We start from the raw sequence: 19,265 nt of genomic DNA on the forward strand, positions 1-19,265 counted from the left end.
TACTGGGTGATATTTGGTTGTGTTCTCCGCTCTAGCGGGACCGGGCGCGGCGGGCAGAAAACGGAGCGGGTTCTCAGGCTAAAACCTGGCGGGTGAGGGCTGAAGCGGGAGCGTTGTCATCCGGAGGTGTGTGTGTGTGTTTTTGTGTGTGTGTGGTATGGCGAGTACACGACTGTCTCCTTCGTTCGGTTATCCGTGGCACTATCCACTCGCCATAGTGTGGCAGCTAAAGTCCACGCCTACACTATCGAGCGTGTATGAACTGTGATTACTTTTTAAATTGCTGATTAGCTATTGGCCATTTCCCTCTCTGACTGAAGGCAGTCGACCAATCGCGACAGACTGTCATCGGTCCAATCAGCGCAGATTAGCTTCGCGCTAAGGAGGGGTTTGGGAACAAATGAATCACTGGACGATTCATACAGGAGTCGCTGGGATAATTAGCTAAAAATAAATGCAGATTATAAGACCATGAAAGTGTTTTTTGACCTTGCATGCATATTAGACTGTTGTTGGAGACCCTTACAACCAAGATATGACCTTATTTCATGTATAATATGGGCTCTTTAACAACATATTCCCCGACTTTGGTCTTTTGAATCTATTACTTGTTCTCAGGTAATGTGTTTTGGCTGAGCGCAAAGATAAGTTAATAATTAATGTAACCACATTCTGTATATTCACTGATCGCTTGCCTTTATTTCCTATTATGTATAAACTTATTGTACATCATACTTTTATAATGGCCATTATTGGTTATTAAAACTGATATTCCGCAAAAGAGAGGGTATGTTTAGCATTATTAATGAAAATTAAAAGAGGCAGTAATGTTACAGGCTCTATTTTGTTATAAATATGCCTACAGTAAAGATGACGCTCTTATATGAATCTACATGATGCATTTCTGCTGTCTTTTAATTTGTTAATATCAAAACAAAAATAGCAGTTCCTTCTATCATGTTTTTATTTTATTGTTAAGATAGTGAAACAATGTATTGGATGATGGGAATAAGGATTTAAAAGTACATTGTTCCCTTTGAAGATTTAAGACAAGTCCTCAAGAGTCTGTTTTCCATATCAAACTTGCGAAGTCTGAACTTACAAGGAGAGGATGCAGGACTGAACTGTGTGTAGGCTACTTAATATTGAGAAAAAGCCCCAGAGAGGCGAATGTCTGCAGCCACGTCTCCATCTTCAGATGTCTCCGTCCCGCCCCTATCCGTACTGAGACAGAGCAGCAGCATTTTAGAATGAAAACGGCCTCTTCAGCGTTTCCAAAACGCTCAGTTTTAGGCACTTGAAAACTCCGTAGTATGGACGGATGGCACAACCGTAGCAAAACTTAGCATTTTCAAACTAAAATGCATTAGTGTAAATGGGGGGGCCTAAGAGGGAAGTTTCAAGAAAGAAACTGAGGGGAAAAAAGAAGTTAACATTTTTTTGTTTGCAGTTTATTTAAGATATATTTAACTATCACACAAAATAACTTGAGATACACTTGTGAGAGTCAGTACACTGCATACAACTCTGTAAACTATATAAACTTACATATAGCAAATCTACTGATAAAAGTACTTATAAATACACTTTACATATAACTAAAGGCAGGGATGTCCAAACTCAGTCCTGGAGGCCCGGTGTCCTAGGGACTATTCCATAAACCAAGCTTACAGAAAAAGCCAGGTTTATTTTGGTAAGTCAGGTTTATTAATGGCGGATTCGGTTTCATAAATCAAGTTTACGATAGTTCAAATTTAGTTACCATGGCAACTTATGCTGGGACACTAGCCTGGTTCGGGGCAGGCTAAGTCTTAAGTTCAAGCCTAATCAAAGTAATGTTAACATTCACCTGCCATATTCTAGTGCCATTTTAATTCACTTAACCTCTTAATAATGATTAAAACTTTAAAGTCACTAAATAGCAAAAAAAAAAAAAAAAAAAAAAAAAAAAATATATATATATATATATATATATATATATATATATATATATATATATATATATATAAATATATATATATTTTACTTTGCATTGGTACTGAATAATCTAATGTATATGCACAAATCTATTATTGTAAAGCATCCTGTAGAAAATATTAATTTAAAAGAGAAATCTGTGAGGGGGGTTCTTAGCTCTCTCTCGAATATATATATATATACATACATACACTTTTTTTTCGGCTTTGTGCTTTTATTATTCTGGGGTTACCACAGCGCAACGAACAGCCAACTTATACAGCATATGATTTATGCAGCGGACGCCTTCACTGCGAAACATTCATACACACTCATTCACATTCCTACACTATGGACAATTTAGCTTATTCAGTTCATACCATAGCTAGCGCATGCCGCATGTCTTTGGATTTGGGGTAAACCAGAGAACCTGGAGGAAACCCACGCGAGCATGGGGGTAAGAAAGACACTGAATAATTTAAAGAAGAAGACTACATTTCTTAAGTAATGACTTTAAAGCTGTAAAATGAGTTGAATAATCGGGAGATAATCCGTGCTGTGCAGCAGCCTCACTTTAATGTAAAGATATTTTCCCACGGGCCGCGGGAAACAAGTGGCAAAGAGAAAGCAACGATTTGCAGCAGATTCGGGAGCAAATTAAAAATCCCACCGCTTGTGTGTACACGGCTCTTTGTTTATTTTAAACCTATATGCTTACATTTAGAACATTTTGTACATTACAGTGAGCCTGCTATGCATTAAAACTTTTCCTTGCAAGCAAGAATTGAAAGTAAGCGCAAAAGTATTTTGTTTTATGACAAATATTTAATTTCATTTTAATAGGCGTAAATAATAGCCTATGTTTAAAAATATATTGCTACTAATGTAGCCTATTGAACAATCTGCAGTTTCGCGGCTCACTCGCTGTGAACAGCTGTGTCTCATTTCAGATCTCTTTCAGTTCTTGAAGTTGCCATGGTAGCACACAACATAATCGATGTATCTATGCTCGACTTTTAAAGTTTCATGACAGAAACGTGCACGAGCAGTTATCTAGATTATTTAAACTGAACTCAGACTAGTCAGATCAAATGATCTTCAACTTGCTGTTAGGAACCAATTTAAGCATGGACGTTTAGTTCAGCTCATTCAAGTCAGGCTTTTGACTTTAATCACCGCTTTTTTTTTGGCCAGATTGGGTAGAAAAACATGAAAAAAGGAAAATAAAGACTTGTTTAAAAAAGACACAATACAGCACAATATTTCAGTAAATTTAAGACTTTTTAAGGCCTAAAATGTTAAGTCTTTTATGAGAATACTGTAGGTCAAATATCATCAGCTCAGTTAAACCTTCTATTAATTTATTGTTTTTATTTATTTTATATAGCGCCAGTGCTCAAGGACAGTTTAAAAAAAGCAAAAGAACAAGAAAAGCAATAACCTTAAGAAGGTAGAGAAAATGGGAGACTAATAACACAAAAAAGAATGACAAAACACATGAGAACAAGTGATAAAAGAAACTCATTCTTGTCTTTCAATGAGTGCTTATGTGCGTTTAGGAGAACTAGGCAGCACACTCAGGGCTGCAAGATGGATTTAATTCAGTATTCTTATTATAAAAATATATCTGAATGAGGATCAAATGACTGAGTTTGTCTTTGAGTATGAAAATCAACCTGTTTGTTCTTGCAGATCTTCCTGTTTGACTGTGAATGTTTCTTCAATCTTCACATCTTCACTCTCCTCTTTAATAAACGCCATCTTTATAACAGTGTGGAGATCAGTCGCTTCAGCAGGAGTTTTTCTCAGCGTTTTGACACTTTGTCCTGTTTAAAAGGAACAAAACAATAAAAATGTCCTGTTTAAAATAAATAAAACAATGAACAGAAACAAAATAACTTCTCTTCAACACTTGCTTCAACAGTTTCTTTTAATTATCAAAACGAAATCAGGTAAAACATGTCTTTAAAAATAGAGGTAAAATTGGTTTTATATTAACACATTCTGACTTTCCCCTTAATAATATAATTTCATTAAAGTATTCTTTGCAAACTCTAAATAGCGAAATCATATTAGCAGCCAATGGCTATCAAAGTACAGCATTGTTCACAGTCAAATAAACAGTGTTAATGATGTTTATAAGTCACACTTGCATGCTAATTCCAATCAAATATTCAAAGTAATATGGTAAACAATATAGAGACTTCTAAATGAACAAATGTGTGAATATAAAACCAACTTTACCTCTTTCAGAAAAGTTTGGGAAACCCTGCTTTAAAACACTTATTACACCCTTTTCTGTTTCAAACAATAGCCCTCGGCTACTGAGAATAAAATAATACTACACTGTATAAAGGGTTTAAACATTATTTTCAACAGCAGGTAAATAATTTAGCATCGGAAGAAAAAAATCCTAAAACTTTAATTAAATCGGTTTATATCTGTAAACATTTTAAAGCACAAACCTTTCTCCAGTTGAATCATAGCGCTGAAGCGGCGCCGCCTGATGACGTCACACGCCACGCCAAAATAAGAGTCTTTATTTTGTTTTGCTTTTTTGCCACTTACTGTTGCAGTCATGACTTATTGATACATTTCTCCCATGTTTTTCACTTTATACTATTTCTGCTCTCTCTCTTTCTCTCATATTTCACATTTTAGGTGCTTTTTTGGCATGACAAATAACTGTACATTCATATTGCCAAAGCAGTGCAGCGTCACAGCGTACGAACAAGAACAAATATAATACAGAGAAAACACAGAAATAAATAAAATAAAAATAGATTAATAAAATTCAAAATAAATTAATAAAAATAAAAAGATTAATAAAAAATATTAAAAAAAAATAGATTAGATTTCTCTCTCTTACACACACACACACACACACACACACACACACTTCGGTATTTTACAGTTGATCAAAATTTTTTAATTAAACATTTGAAGACAATTTTGTTTCATATAAATTGTTGTCTCTTATTTTCTGTTCCACGTTTCCTGCCATTCTTTGGCAATATCTTCAGTGATAATATTAAATTTACCTTTACTTACAGAAGCATTAAAGTAGTAGTTCACGTAAAAATTACAATTCTGTAATTTACTCATCCTCCACTCGATCCAAACCTGTTTGTAATGACCTCCATCCTCCCTATCCTTAAGTCACCACTAGAGGGCAACGCCTATTTGGCCAGTAATTTGGGTTTAGTAGCTTTCCCTCCAGCACCTCATAATCAGCATTGGCCGGTGTGCAACAGGTGTTTGTTGCCTCACGCTGAAAAATAAATATGAACAGCATACTCTAGCAGCTAAACGAATGAGAACAATTTAGCTCCCCCTTTATGGCAAAGCGGAACGAGGTATGTTTGTTTGTTTAATTGTTTGCTGGTACTTTGTTGTTTATTGAATTGTGCACTGTGTTTGAATGGTGCAATGTGTTTGTATTGTGAATGTCTGTGTATATTATGCTTTACGTTCTTGTGATTGTTTACACTGTGGTTTTTTATTTTCGGTTTGTGTAGTTTTACAGTGTTCTTGTCAACACTGTGACAAGTGAAGCATTTCAGTGTTTCATTCTGTTAAAATAAATCACCTTGCAAGCATCTCTGCCTCCTTCTTTGATGCCATGGGGCTGCTACACTGTGTGAGTTTCTTCTGCTGAATGGAAATGAAGAGAATAGGCTACAGGGTCAAAAAGCAGCCACTATATGGTTCAACAGCTCCTACTTTTTACATGGCTGCTTTTTTCAACATTTTCTGCAGTGTTGGGAGTAATGCGTTACAAAAGTAATGTATTACAGTAATGTATTACATTTTCCTGTAACGCAGTAGTGTAAGGCATTACTAATACATTTTCAGTAATATTTTACTCGGTACATGTTCAGTAATGCGTGCGTTACAACACACTTTTCGCCCGCAAGACATTAACAAATAAAAAATACCGCAGTTCTATTTCCTGTTCGTGGCTAGAGAATATATGCGCGTGCTGTCATTAATCTCCCTCTGGCAATGGGACCTTTTTACTTTGAACACGGAATGATTTCAGCTTCTGAGCTCAAGGTCCGGGGCTATTGGCTCAGCCCGGTTCGCAGTACGCGCAGCGGAAAAGCGGCAAATAGATGAAAATGGCAGAAGACAGTGCATTCGCGAGACGGACGTAAGTGCATATGGCGTTATTTCACTGACAAATGTCGTAAGCTCATTCATGTAATACGAGCGAGTGAACGTGCTGGTATCCTCTGTGGACAAAACTCCTCGCGTTCACTCAACTCTGGCTGGGCTGCTCACGTGCTAACGACCTGCTCTCGCTCCATCAGATGATGCAGACTCAATCTGTGCCTTGTGTTTCCTCTTCCTTTCGTTTTGTTGCTCTCCAGAGATCCTCCTATTTAATTGTTATCCCAAGAATTTTTATATGGTTTATATATTGCTACACTATTTACTTACAGGTTAGGATAAATTCTATAATGTTTTAGGCTAGTATTTACAATGAATGCTTAAGCATACTGTCGTATTAAGAATAGTGAACTCGTAAAATTAAATATAAAGTGTAGTTTTACTACAGTAAAGTGTGGTGAATTGTAGTACAATATACCCCATATTGTAAAAAAAAAAACTACAGCACTGGATCATTTGTTTATATTACACTTCTTGTTTTACCATAGTAACTATAGTATTACCGCAACAGGGTAATTAAAGCACTTAATGACAATATGTGTGTTCAGGGGCCCTGTGGAACAGCTTCTTCTCAAAATGAAGATGATGGCAGGGAAAATGTCCTCCACAATCTCATCAACAATGTGGAAGACAACAGACACTAGTTCACTTTTTTCAGTTGCCATAAAAAATGTGATTAATAATGAGATTTATTTGAAGAGTGAATAGTACAGTAGGCTATAATACCTTATCAAGTTTTTCTATTAGTTAAATTTCTGCTTGCGTTAGTTTTTATTTTTGTCTAATGCTTTTTATTTGAAATATCTCATCATATAACATACAGCCAACAATGTTATGGTTTATTAGATTAAAAATTATAAGTCTATTTTAGTATTTTGGTTATTGTTAATAAATAGTGTACTAATATAATTCATATTAAAAAGCTTGAAAGGAAAAGGGAACACAAGACACAAATTGTGAGTTTGCATATAATCTCACTGAGAGAGCAGTGTACTGATAGCACGCAAGAAAACTTGTGCGTGAGCAGTGCATATTTGAGAGATCGTGAGAATTTGTGCGCGAGCAGCGTATGTGAGAGCTCGCAAGCAGTTTTGTCCACAAACAGAAAATCGGTGCACAAACATTAGAAAGAATGAGAAACAGCTGAGAAAGCTGTTCATCATGCTCACTTTGTGCAGGACGGTTTTGTGTTGTAAACCACTTGAATGTAAAGTAAATACAATAATGGCAACAATAAGAAAAGAAACAAAATCTGCATTTTGTCATGGCATTGGAGTTTACATATCGGCCTGTTGTGTGTAATATGAATATAGCCAAGCCATTCACAGATATTGCCAGATAATCACTTTACCTCTACCATACTTTTAACAGATCATTTGTGATTCTGGCTGTCATCCTTTCTTGCATTGTCTTGAGCCATCACATTTCCAATTATATACTATATTGTTAGTAGCGTGGAGAGGTCAGTCATTCTGCTACATCAAATCACTTTCTACTTGATGTAAAATGCTCATTATAGAACATTATAATTTTATAATGTTAAGTTCTAATTCTGTAGTTATTTTGGTAAAAGTAACTAAGAAGTAATATAAGAGTAATTTAACATATTACAATTCTGAGACAGTAATATTGTAAGGTAAGGGATTACATTTAAATAACAGTAATCTGTAATGTATTACAGTTTGGAAGTAACTTGCACAACACTGTATATATATATATATATATATATATATATATATATATATATATATATATGTGTGTGTGTGTATGTGAGTGAGAGAGAGAGGGGGAGAGAAAATGGAAAACGAGGGAGAAATGTATCAATAAGTCATGACTGCAACAGCAAGTGGCAAGAAAAGCAAAACAAAATAAAAGACTTTTATTTTGGCGTAGTGTGACGTCATAAGTCGGCGCCGCTCTTGCGCTGGATCCAGATGGAGAAAGGTTTGTTTTAAAGCGTTTACACTTATATAAAGCGATTGATTAAAGTTTCAGGCTTTTTTCATCCGATGCTAAATTATGCTGTTAATGCGTAATGCTGCTGTTGACAACATTATTTTAACACTTTATACTGTGTAGTATTATTTTACTTACAGTAATGAGGGTTATTGTTTGAATAATAGAGGTAAAGTTGGTTTTATATTCGCACATTCGTTCATTTAGAAGTCTCTATATTGTTTACTGTTACTTTGAATATTCGATCGGAATTAGCATAAAAGTGTGGCTTGAAAACAACATTAATACTGTTTATTTGACTGTGACCAATGTTGTACTTTGTCATTATAATCATTGAGTGCTAATATGATTTCGCTATTTAGAGTTAGCAAATAATACTATTATGAAATTATATTATTAAGGAGAAAGTCTGAATGTGCGAATATAAAACCAACTTTACCTCTATTCTTGAATAAACAAAAGAAACATAAACGTGTAGGTGTTTTAATGAAGGTTTAATTGATTAAATAGCATAATGTCATTCCATTCTAAATATACATCACTATGTATGAGAAACGGAGTTTTAATCAGCTCATTCTTTCTAGCTGACAATAGAGGTAAAGTTGGTTTTATATTCACACATTCGTTCATTTATAAGTCTCTAAATTGTTTACCATGTTACTTTGAATATTCGATTTGAATTAGCATGCAAGTGTGACAACATTAACACTGTTTATTTGACTGTGAACATTGTTGTACTTTGATAGTCATTGAGTGCTAATATGATTTCACTATTTAGAGTTTGCAAATACTACTTTTATGAAATTATATTATTAAGGAGAAAGTCTGAATGTGCGAATATAAAACCAACTTTACCTCTATGCATGGACGTACCTGATTTCTTTTTGTTAATTACTCTCATATAAAGAAACTGTTGAAGCAAGTGTTGAAGAGAAGTTATTTTGTTTCTCTTCATTGTTTTATTTATTTTAATCAGAACATTTTTATTGTTTTGTTCATATTAAACAGGATAAAGTGTCCAAAGACAGAGAAAAACTCCTGCTTGAGCGACTGATCTCCACACTGTTATAAAGATGGCGTTTATTAAAGAGGAGAGTGAAGATGTGAAGATTGAAGAAACATTCACAGTCAAACAGGAAGATCTGCAGGAACAAACAGGTTAATTTTCATTTTCAAACACCAACTCAGTCATTTGATTCTCATTTAGATATTTTAATAATAAGAATAATAAATTAAATCCATCTTGCAACCCTGAGTGTGCTGCCTAGTTCCCCTAAATGCACATAAGCACTCATTGAAAGACAGGAATCAGTTTCTTTCTTGTTCTTGTGTCATTTGTCATTCTTTTATGTATAATTAGTCTCTTATTACAAGTGGGCCTCAGCAATCCTGCAGGTGGGCCGCAAGCAAGCTTAAAATTAACTCTTAATATTAAGGGTGTCACGAGTTCTCGTGAGATTAAATCTGTAAAATTAAGATAAAAAGTTGTCTTGACCGTGAGGGTGAATTTAGCATTGAAGATTGGAAGCAGGATTGAATTTGAACCGCAAATCAAGTGCTTTGCATACACCTGCAAGGCTGGCCTCCAGTAGTATCTGGATGCAGCCTTTATGATGCAAGCTGAGATAGCATCACTCAGCGATGCAATGTCAGACACAATGCACTTAAATGGAGCTAGTGACTGTGACGGTTAGGGGTGGGGTTAGGTTAGGCTGCATTTTGTGATTAAATTTTTTTTTAATTTTTATAAAAATCTATTTTCCATTCATATATTTGAAGACTATTCCATGAATATGTCTCATCATTAAGAATTTCTTTAAAGTAGTGTAAAAATATCGACTTGTCTCGTTCCCCTGAACCCAATCGTGCGTCTCATCTTGTATCGTGGAGTTGGCATCTCTTCAGACCCCTACTTAATATTATACTACAATGTTTGGATTTCATTTGTAATATGCTATAATAAAATTATCAAAGTAATGTTCTGTAATTGATTACTTCAAGCTTCAAGCTCCTTGAAAAAGTCATAGAGCTACCGGTAGTTGTCAACAACAAACTCTTCCGCCTTAAAGCTCCGCCTATGCTGGTTGATTGACACCTCAATTGAATTTGATTTATCATTTGCGATGTCTGTTTGAGGATTTGATTCACCATTTGCAGAGTCGTTTAAGGATTTGATTCACCATTTGCGGAGTTGTTTGAGCATTTGATTCACCATTTGCGATGTCGGTTTAAGGATTTGATTTATAGTTTGAGCATTTTGATTCACCATTTACGATGTCAGTTTGAGGATTTGATTTATCAATTGCGATGTCAGTTTGAGGATTTGATTTATCATTTGCGATGTCAGTTTGAGGATTTGATTTATAGTTTGAGTATTTGATTTATCATTTGATCTTTTAAGCATTTGAATTTTCATTTGAATTTTGTTAGGAAAAAACTTCCATACAAAACTTTCAGCACTTATAATTCAAATGAAATAAAAATGCTAATGATTTCAGGACAGCACACTTTCTTCCACACACCACATAATGCTGCCCTCTTCAACTCTCCTCTTCCTTTATACTCTCACCCATTTCCTTTCTGCCGTCCCATGGGTGGAGACCAATTAAACAATGTTGACTGTCATCACAGAAAACACCAACAATCATAAATGCATGATTATTTGCGGTCATGGCTTTGCAATATACAGAGTGTACTGAGTTTTTTTTTTTTTCAAAGCATTTTCCCAATATATGTCCAAAATAAGATGTCCCCAAATATCAGTCCTTTTGCTGAAACACAGAAAGTTTTGGCCAAATTAAGCCTTAAAATCACCCCAGAATGGATGAGCCCAACAGCACACAAGGGGGGAAAGGTGCACATTCCAGCCTTCATGTAGATGCTGTACAGGTATGTCTCATGTCTGCAAGGCAAATATTCAGCAGTTTGTTTAGCTGTTACCCCCGAACTTTTTTTTTTTTTCTGATGCGTTTACCAGTCAAGCACAGAATGAATAAGTTTCCTTGTCAACATTACAAATTTTAGAAAAAACATTTTGTTGTAATTATGAATATATACAAGTAAAAAACAGGGCATTTACAGCTTTCAAATCTGTGTCTTATCAATGTGACCAAAATGACTTTTATAATCAATTATGTAAAAACTCTGAAAACTGGACAGACAGTTTCAATTTACTAAAACTTCTATGTTAAGCGGCTTTGACACAGTTTAACTTATAAAAGCACTAGATAAATAAAGATGAATTCAATATGCTTAAATGTGTACACGTTAATAGACCGAACAAAATATTTGATTTATTTTACATTAATATGCATCAAAATTACAGTGTGTGTAGCCAATGTTTCCCTTCGGTTGGGGAACTTCAGTGCTATAAGTGGATTTGATCTTGGGAAAATCCACGTATGGGAGGATTCGGTTCAAAAGCCGCTTGTCTCAAAGAGTATTGAACGGGCCAATGAAAGCAATGAATTGGCAGCGTAAGCTTGCGCAGGTGTGCTTCATTGCCAATTATCCCAGGATATAAGCACACCTGGAGCGAGCAAACGCCATCCTTTTCGCTTCAGAGACTTTCTGATCGAGTCGATGAGGGTTCCTCTTGCTGGTTCAGCGACTTAAGAGCGAACGAGTGTCTCCCGGTCCAGAGTGGGTTTTCGCGGCGGCAGACGGTCGAGCTGGGTCCGGTCCTCCAGAGCGGTGCGTATTGTTGTAAACTTTCCTAAAAGAGCAACACAGTCATGCAGCACGTCCTTTTCAGGATGGCGCTCCGACTGTGCGTTTCTGCTTGCCGGGGTTTCCTGGCTCCGGATGATGGACACGATCACTGCATTACATGTTTGGGGGTCCAGCATGTTAATGTGGTGCTCGCGGGCAGTTCATGTCGTCACTGCGATGCCATGACCGTTGCACAGCTAAGATCGCCTCCGGGCAGGTGAGCGCCGTCAAAATGGATCCTGAAGCGGACATGTTAGTCGTGCTTTCCAGGGCTGCTTCGGCCGTGGGGTTGGAGCTGGTTCATCCCCCATCTCCACGGCCGGACCAACTAGGTGGGTGCTACGTGGAGGACCAGAAGGCGAAGCCTTCGAAGCCTCTGGTCCCCTTCTTCCCGGAAGTGCACAGTAGGCTCACGCAGTCTTGGAGGGCAACTTTCTCAGCCCATGCTGCGTGTCCCTCCGCCCTCACCGCCCTTGATGGCGGAGCTGCCAGGGGGTATGAGGCGATTCCGTCAGTGGAACGCGCTATCGCGGTCAATCTTTGTCCGCGTGGCGCCCCTACGTGGCGTGGTCCGCCCCGTCTCCTGTCCAAAGCCTGTAGGTTGTCTGCCTCCCTCGGAGCCAGAGCTTATAAGGCTGCGGGCCAGGCTGCTTCCGCCTTGCACGCGCTACCAAGCGCAGGCGCTGGCCGAGCTGCACGAGGGCGGGTCTAACCCAGGCTTACTACATGAGCTGCGCACCACAACCGACTATGCTCTTCGGACTACTAAGTCCGCCGCGTGTGCACTGGGGATGGACGATGTTTACACTTGTGGTTCAGGAACGCCACCTCTGGCTAGACCTGGCCGATATGCGCAATAATGACAAAGTTCGCTTTCTAGACTCGCCCATATCCCAGGCTGGCCTGTTCGGCGACACTGTCGGTGAATTCACCCAGGAATTCAAGGCGGTGAAAGAGCAGTCGGATGCGATGGGTAATGTCATCTATCGGCGCGGTCGTAAGCCCGCTCCGCCCTCCGAGCCATCCACCTCCACTGTTCCTCGCCGAGGGCGCCCGCCAACGAGTGCTGCCCCGCCCCCGGGCGCGCCGTACACCTCGAAAGCAGGCAGCCGTTAGCCGACAGGGCACCATCTGGCACCCTCGCCCCGATCTTTGGAACCTCCACGTGTAGTCCCTAGACGTGAGGAAGACTTGGGTAACCTACCGAGTGCCGTGGTTAATACCATCACTCAGGCTAGTGCCCCCTCCACGAGGTGCCCCTACGCCCTGAATCGGAGTCTATTCACTACATGGTGTGTCTCTCGCAGAGAAGACCTCAGAAATTGCCAGATCAGTGTTGTGCTCTCTTTTCTCCAAGAGAAGCTGGACAGCAGGCTGTCGCCCTCCACTCTCAAGGTTTACGTGGCGGCCATCTCCGCTTATCATAACACGGTAGCTGGCGGCATCGTGGGAAAGCACAACCTCATCATCCGGTTCCTCAGAGGTCTTAGGCGAATTAATCCATCCCGCCCCCTCTCATGCCCTCTTGGGATCTCGCCCTCGTTCTCACAAGTTTACGCGCAGATCCCTTTGAGCCACTCGATTCAGTATCTCTAAGATTTCTGTCACTGAACTGCTGGTCGCGTTGGCCTCCATCAAGAGGGTCGAGGACCTGGAGGCATTTTCGGTCAGTGACTCGTGCCTGGAATTCGGGCCGGATTACTCTCACGTTATCCTGAGACCCCGCCCGGGTTATGTGCCCAAGGTTCCTACCACCCCCTTTAGAGATCAGGTAGTGAACCTGCAAGCGCTGCCCCCGGAGGAGGCAGACCCAGCCCTTTCCTTACTGTGTCCAGTTCACGCGCTGCACATTTATGTGGACCGTACTCAGCACTTTAGATCATCTGAGCAGCTCTTTGTCTGTTATGGCGGTCGGCAGCAGGGAAGTGGCGTATCGAAACAAAGATTATCCCACTGGATTGTGGATGCCATTTCACTCGCTTATTCGAGCAGAGGTGAGCCGTGTCCCCCGGGAGTGCGTGCACACTCCACTCGGCGCGTTGCATCCTCTTGGGCTTGTGCACGCGGCGCCTCTCTAACAGACATTTGTAGAGCTGCGGGCTGGGCGACACCCAACACATTTGCAAGGTTTTACAATCTGCGAGTGGAGCCGGTTTCCTCAAGGGTATTAGGCAACCCTTTGGTGATTGAGGAAACAACTCAGTAGGGTGTTGAAACACGCTTGCTGCGCCATTGTCCCTAACATGGAGATACGTGTGCCCTTTTATCTGTCAGTAAAGTTCCCCGTCAGGTGAGCCCTGCAGATTCCTCCGTGGACCCCAGCACTGACTCAGCAGAGGAGTCACTTGCTGGCCCACTACGTTGTTGGTCTGCCCGCTGGTCAGCCCGCATCTTGGGTATAGGTGTCTGCTATGCGTGATCCCCACTAGGTGACTATGCTTATTCCGCCACGGTTAAGTCCCCCCTCTGGGTGGACCCGTGTCTTCCCTCTCCGCTAACCTCTTTGTCTATGCACACTCCCCCTTCTTAGGGCTAGTCCATATGTAATTCTGCCATTTTATCTCCCCCCTTGGGTAGCGGATGGCCTCCGCAGCATCCTCCCTATCGGGATTGCACGCTTCCCAACGTACTGTCGTATTTTCCTAGAATCATCTAGACGCACACGACTTCCCAAAAAATATATCTAAATCCGTAAAACTTCTGTTGAAGGGAGATAAATTAGGGCCAGGGACACGTTGGAAGACCGCACCTCCCATGATGTGGGTGCGTCACGCTTGCTTGACTATCCCCTCATCGGGGGCGTTGGTAAGGTGCAGTCATTATGGCGTTTTTCATAGTTCTCCCATCCGTGGATTTTCCCAAAGATCAAATCCACTGTATAGCACTAAAGTTCCCTAACCGCAGGGGAACATTCGAGGTTACAGAAGTAAAACTTTGTTCCCCGAGGAGGGGAACGGAAGTGCTATACTCCGTCACCATAATGACTGTCCCTTAGCTGTTAGAAAGTCTCTTCAGCTTAAAAGTATGGTGTTTGCTCGCTCCAGGTGTACTTATATGCTGGGATAATTGGCAATGAAGCACACCTGCGCAAGCTTACGCTGCCAATTCATTGCTTTCATTGGCCTGTTCAATACACTTTCAGACAAGCGGCTTCTGAACCGAATCCTCCCATACGTGGATTTTCCCAAGATCAAATCCACTTATAGCACTTCCGTTCCCCTCCTTGGGGAACGAAGGGTAACTTCTGTCACCTCGAACGTTTCCAGTGTCTTTTCACTTTTCAGCTTTTGATGAGAGTTTTTAAGACTTAATGAAAACTAATGTTTTTTTTTTTTTTTTCAGACCTAATTGAAGAGAAGGAGAGGAGTAAAGAGGAGGAACATCATGTCAAAATTGAGGAAAAAACTCATTTACAGACTGATTTTAAAAGGAGAGACAATAATTGTTTCACCTGCACTCAGTGTGGAAAGAGTTTTGGAAGAAAAGACATTCTTAAGATTCACATGAGGATCCACACTGGAGAGAAACCATTCACATGCACTCAGTGTGGAAAGAGTTTCAGCTGCTCATCACACCTTAATCAACACATAAGTATCCACACTGGAGAGAAACCATTTACTTGCACTCAGTGTGGGAATAGTTTCAGCCAATTAGCACACTTTAATCATCACATGAGGATCCACACTGGAGAGAAACCATTCACATGCACTTACTGTGGGAAGAGTTTCAGCCAATCATCAAACTTTAATAAACACATGAGGATCCACACTGGAGAGAAACCATTCACATGCACTCACTGTGGGAAGAGTTTCAGCCAATCATCAAACTTTAATAAACACATGAGGATCCACACTGGAGAGAAACCATTCACATGCTCTCAGTGTGGGAAGAGTTTCAGCCAATCATCAAATTTTAATCAACACATGAAGATCCACACTGGAGAGAAACCATTCACATGCACTCACTGTGGGAAGAGTTTCAGCCAATCATCAAACTTTAATAGACACATGAGTATCCACACTGGAGAGAAACCATTCACATGCCCCCAGTGTGGGAAGAGTTTCAGCCGATCATCGTCCTTTAATTTACACATGGTGAGCCACACTGGAGAGAAACTATTCACTTGCACTTAAGCTGCGGTCACACTGGACTTTTCTCCCCATAGACTTCCATTCATACGCACGTGAATGCGTCAGACCGGAAACCAAGTTTGTGCATCAAGTTTCGCAGTTCACTGCGTTGCAAAGTTCAAGCTTGGTGAACTCTGACCTGCAAAATCACATCACTTGACTAGGGCTGTGTATTGTTCTAAAGTGTTCGATACCGATACCCTGAATTCGATACCGGTTTCGAACGATACTTTTTTTCTATACTTTTATTTTAAGAAATAAATTTTAACAAGATTACATAACACATAATCTCAGAGAAACTATTTTTTCACTGCAGGCTTATCTTTAAGACCAATAAACAAAGGAACAAAAGCACAAAATGAACAAAGTGTAGTTAACACAATATATTAGTGCTAACAGTTTTAATAAAGTTTAAGCAGTTTAAGTCAATCAATTTTAAGTATTTGTGAGGCTAACTGCTGCCTAAAGGTTTTCCAGATATCAAAATGACTCCGGAACAGATCCGCGCCGGAGGTATTACATGATCCGCAACAGAAACGGGTCCGCAAATGGGTCTGTACTGGAGTCTACTTGCACAGCGCAACGGATCCGGAACGGATAAGAATTCTGTATCCGTTCCGGACCCATTTCAGACGTTACCCGTATCCGCTAATAAAGCTCTTCATCCGGATCCGATCCGGACCCGTTAATAGAGTAGCTCATCCAGCTCGGATCCAATCCAGACCCGCTGATAGAGTAGCTCATCCGGCGCAGATCCGATCCAGACCCGCTGATAGACTAGCTCATCCGGCCCGGATCCAGTCTAGACCCGAACCCATTGATAAAGTAACTTATCCGGATCCAATCCAGACCCGTTCATTAGTAGATAATTTGGTGCTGATACCAAAACTAATCTGGGCAAAACTACCTAAAGAAATATCTAAAATCTATAGAACAACATTGCTCAATAAAAGCTTGCATATTTAAAATGTCTGCCTTAATCACTCAAAACTTCTAAATCTAAATGAATGTTTTAGCCAATCACAAAAAAACTATAAAAAGTTAATTAAATGGGTTAAATATAAATCAGTAATTACCTATTTTCAAAGTTGCATTATGTATACACTGACCAGAACAAATAAAACACAATGGAAAAACTGTACCGTTAACTTTTTTTTTTTTTTTTTCATGTAGTAAAATGTTTTTATGAAGTAAGAGTAAAAGGAGAATCAAAACAGAATTCATTATAGACTCTTTGCTGAACAGAATGTTTTGAGTGTTGCTGTTGCAGGTGATAAACGCTGCTCAGGAGAGTATGAAGATGTCATGAGTGTTGCAGTTGCACATGATGTAGGTTGCTCAGGACAGGATGGAGATGATGTGAGTGTTGCTGTTGCAGGTGATGAACGCTGTTCAGGAGAGTATGAAGATTAGAATGAATATATAAAATTCAAAAGAAAATGCACCATTAAACCTCCAAATGGCAGTTTGTGGTAGGTTTAAATAATGATATATTAATTAGGTTAAATACTCACAATGCTTTGATTTTTGTAGGCAAGTCTTTTGTCTTAATTCACTTTCTGCTTCGTTAAAGCGGTTAAAGCAGTCTTGGTGATGTTGATGCAAATTTGCCAATCTTGATTTAAACCGCTCCTGTTGATTTAAAAATAACAAGATAACAGATTTTGTTTCAACCTTTCAAATAACTTTAAACCATTTAATTACTCTAATCAATAGGGCTGTAACGATACACCAAACCCACGATTCGGTTCGTATCACGATTTTTGACCCACGATTCGGTTCGTATCACAATCTTTTTTTTTCCGTGGGGGGTGGGAAAAAAGATTTTCAAAACTATTTTTTATTAAATAACATTTGAAAAATCTTTATAAACTGAACATCAAAAAACAATATTAACTATGCAAATTATTAACAATATAAATAGTAATATATAAAATAAAAAATAGCCAAAGCTGTATCACTTTTGTTTTCTTTGTAACAAAATACTGTTGAAAAACCAAACAGAACTAAACTCCATTGTGTAAATGGTTCAAGCATGTTGAAAATTCTTTTTCAATCAAGTTCTCTTACATAGAAAAACTAAATAAATGGCCACTAGGGATGCTCATTTCGTTAATTTTGTTAACTGACAACCGCCGCTCATTAATCGCTTATTAAGGGTTAACTGGTCAGATTACTATTAATTTTATATTAAACAAATTGACTTGTCTTTTTTGTGTCTGACACATTAAATATTGCATTTTAAAATACTGATTTATTTTTAAATGCTAGCATATTAATAACAGAACAGAACAACAGAGCATCTTCACGCACCTGCAGTGTTTAGCACAGAAGAGCAGAATAATCTAAATAAAATGAATAAAATAAATAGGACTGCCCTAAATTATTTTCAATTAAATAAGTAATTTATATTACAAAACGAAAATACTGACTGATTCTTTTTAATAACCGGCATAGGCTGTTTTTTTCCAATCATATGTTTTTTTCTTCCGTCAAATAAAAATAGCTGACTTCCTCAAATTGCCCGCTTCACGGAAAATATGCATTTATTTAATGCCCCGCTGTTATTATTGTAATCACAAAACCTTTTACATTTTTAATAGAAATCATTATTTTAAAGAATATGTCTTGCTATATGGTTTCCTCTCTCTCCCTCGCGGTTCAAGTGTGCGCTGCGTGATGAAAAGACAACAACACGCGCATATGTTGACTTTTTGTAAACAGTTTTGTTGTTTAAATATGATATTGCATCAATGTGCATACATGCTTTATAAGTTGTAAAATAAAAAGTAAAGCCTATTTGTTGCGTTTATTACAGATCCAGGTCAACATCAGTGCTGGTTTAGCATCAACACGTCTGTATCAAACAGCAATATTCTACTTCTATTTTGCTTCTTTGGCAATGTGTCTGTAGGCACGAGTTATACGTTATCGTCCCGCAAATTAAGTATGCCTTGCAGTTGAACAAGGGGCCGAAAACAAGGCGCACCTCTCTGCCTTTATGTTGAAAAGGAAAAAAGAAGCGCGGTCCTCTTATGAAACGACTGAATCAGCTGGTTATCGATTGTGCTAAGGTGTTGCTGTCTGTGTTGTTACAATTGTAATATTTAATAATATCGTGATATTCAAGATTTGTACATTCATACAGCTCTGGATAACTTAAAACAGCCATTAGACCTTCAGAGCGGCATTAATGCGTCCTGAGGTAAAGCAAAACGGCTATAAACTCCAGCAAGATAGAGTGATTATATGCAGAGCCATATACCTTTATCTCTAAATAAAGTATAACTATAGAAACTGAGTTCATCTTAACTGAAAGCTTCGTCGTGTTTCCTGACA

At 38.9% G+C, this 19,265-nt stretch overlaps 3 protein-coding genes across 5 annotated transcripts in view; 2 read left to right on the top strand and 1 right to left on the bottom strand.

Annotated features, from left to right (window-relative positions):
• The window catches only part of LOC137491233 (uncharacterized), a 120,407-nt gene extending 115,925 nt beyond the window's left edge, over positions 1–4,482 (bottom strand). For both annotated transcript variants that reach the window (XM_073948598.1, XM_073948596.1), the window contains exon 1: positions 4,422–4,482. The gene's annotated coding sequence lies outside the window, so the exon portion shown is untranslated. The remainder of the gene's footprint in view (positions 1–4,421) is intronic.
• Positions 4,483–5,168: 686 nt separating this feature from the next.
• On the top strand, positions 5,169–16,209 carry LOC137491258 (uncharacterized). Of its 2 annotated transcripts, none has more exons than XM_068220419.2 (3): positions 5,169–5,312; positions 9,094–9,243; positions 15,139–16,209. In XM_068220419.2, the coding sequence occupies exons 2-3, from the start codon at positions 9,159–9,161 to the stop codon at positions 15,927–15,929; spliced, it is 876 nt and encodes a 291-aa protein (XP_068076520.1). In that variant the 5' UTR covers positions 5,169–5,312; positions 9,094–9,158; the 3' UTR covers positions 15,930–16,209. The 2 variants fall into 2 exon arrangements, with proteins under 2 accessions (XP_068076520.1, XP_068076519.1); XM_068220418.2 differs by lacking the exon at positions 5,169–5,312 and adding an exon at positions 8,034–8,073.
• The window catches only part of LOC108183347 (uncharacterized), a 199,270-nt gene continuing 188,038 nt past the window's right edge, over positions 8,034–19,265 (top strand). Inside the window, exon 1 of the mRNA XM_073948918.1 lies at positions 8,034–8,124. The gene's annotated coding sequence lies outside the window, so the exon portion shown is untranslated. The remainder of the gene's footprint in view (positions 8,125–19,265) is intronic.

This window comes from Danio rerio, chromosome 4, assembly GCF_049306965.1.
Source record: "Danio rerio strain Tuebingen ecotype United States chromosome 4, GRCz12tu, whole genome shotgun sequence".
Classification (NCBI taxonomy): Eukaryota; Metazoa; Chordata; class Actinopteri; order Cypriniformes; family Danionidae; genus Danio; species Danio rerio.

What these genes read in the sequence shown, in the direction of transcription:
- LOC137491258 (XM_068220419.2), top strand. Translation starts at nt 9,159, where the DNA reads ATGGCGTTTATTAAAGAGGAGAGTGAAGATGTGAAGATTGAAGAAACA. An exon ending in AGATCTGCAGGAACAAACAG is followed by an intron (nt 9,244 to 15,138) that starts GTTAATTTTCAT and finishes TTTTTTTTTCAG; the next exon opens with ACCTAATTGAAGAGAAGGAG.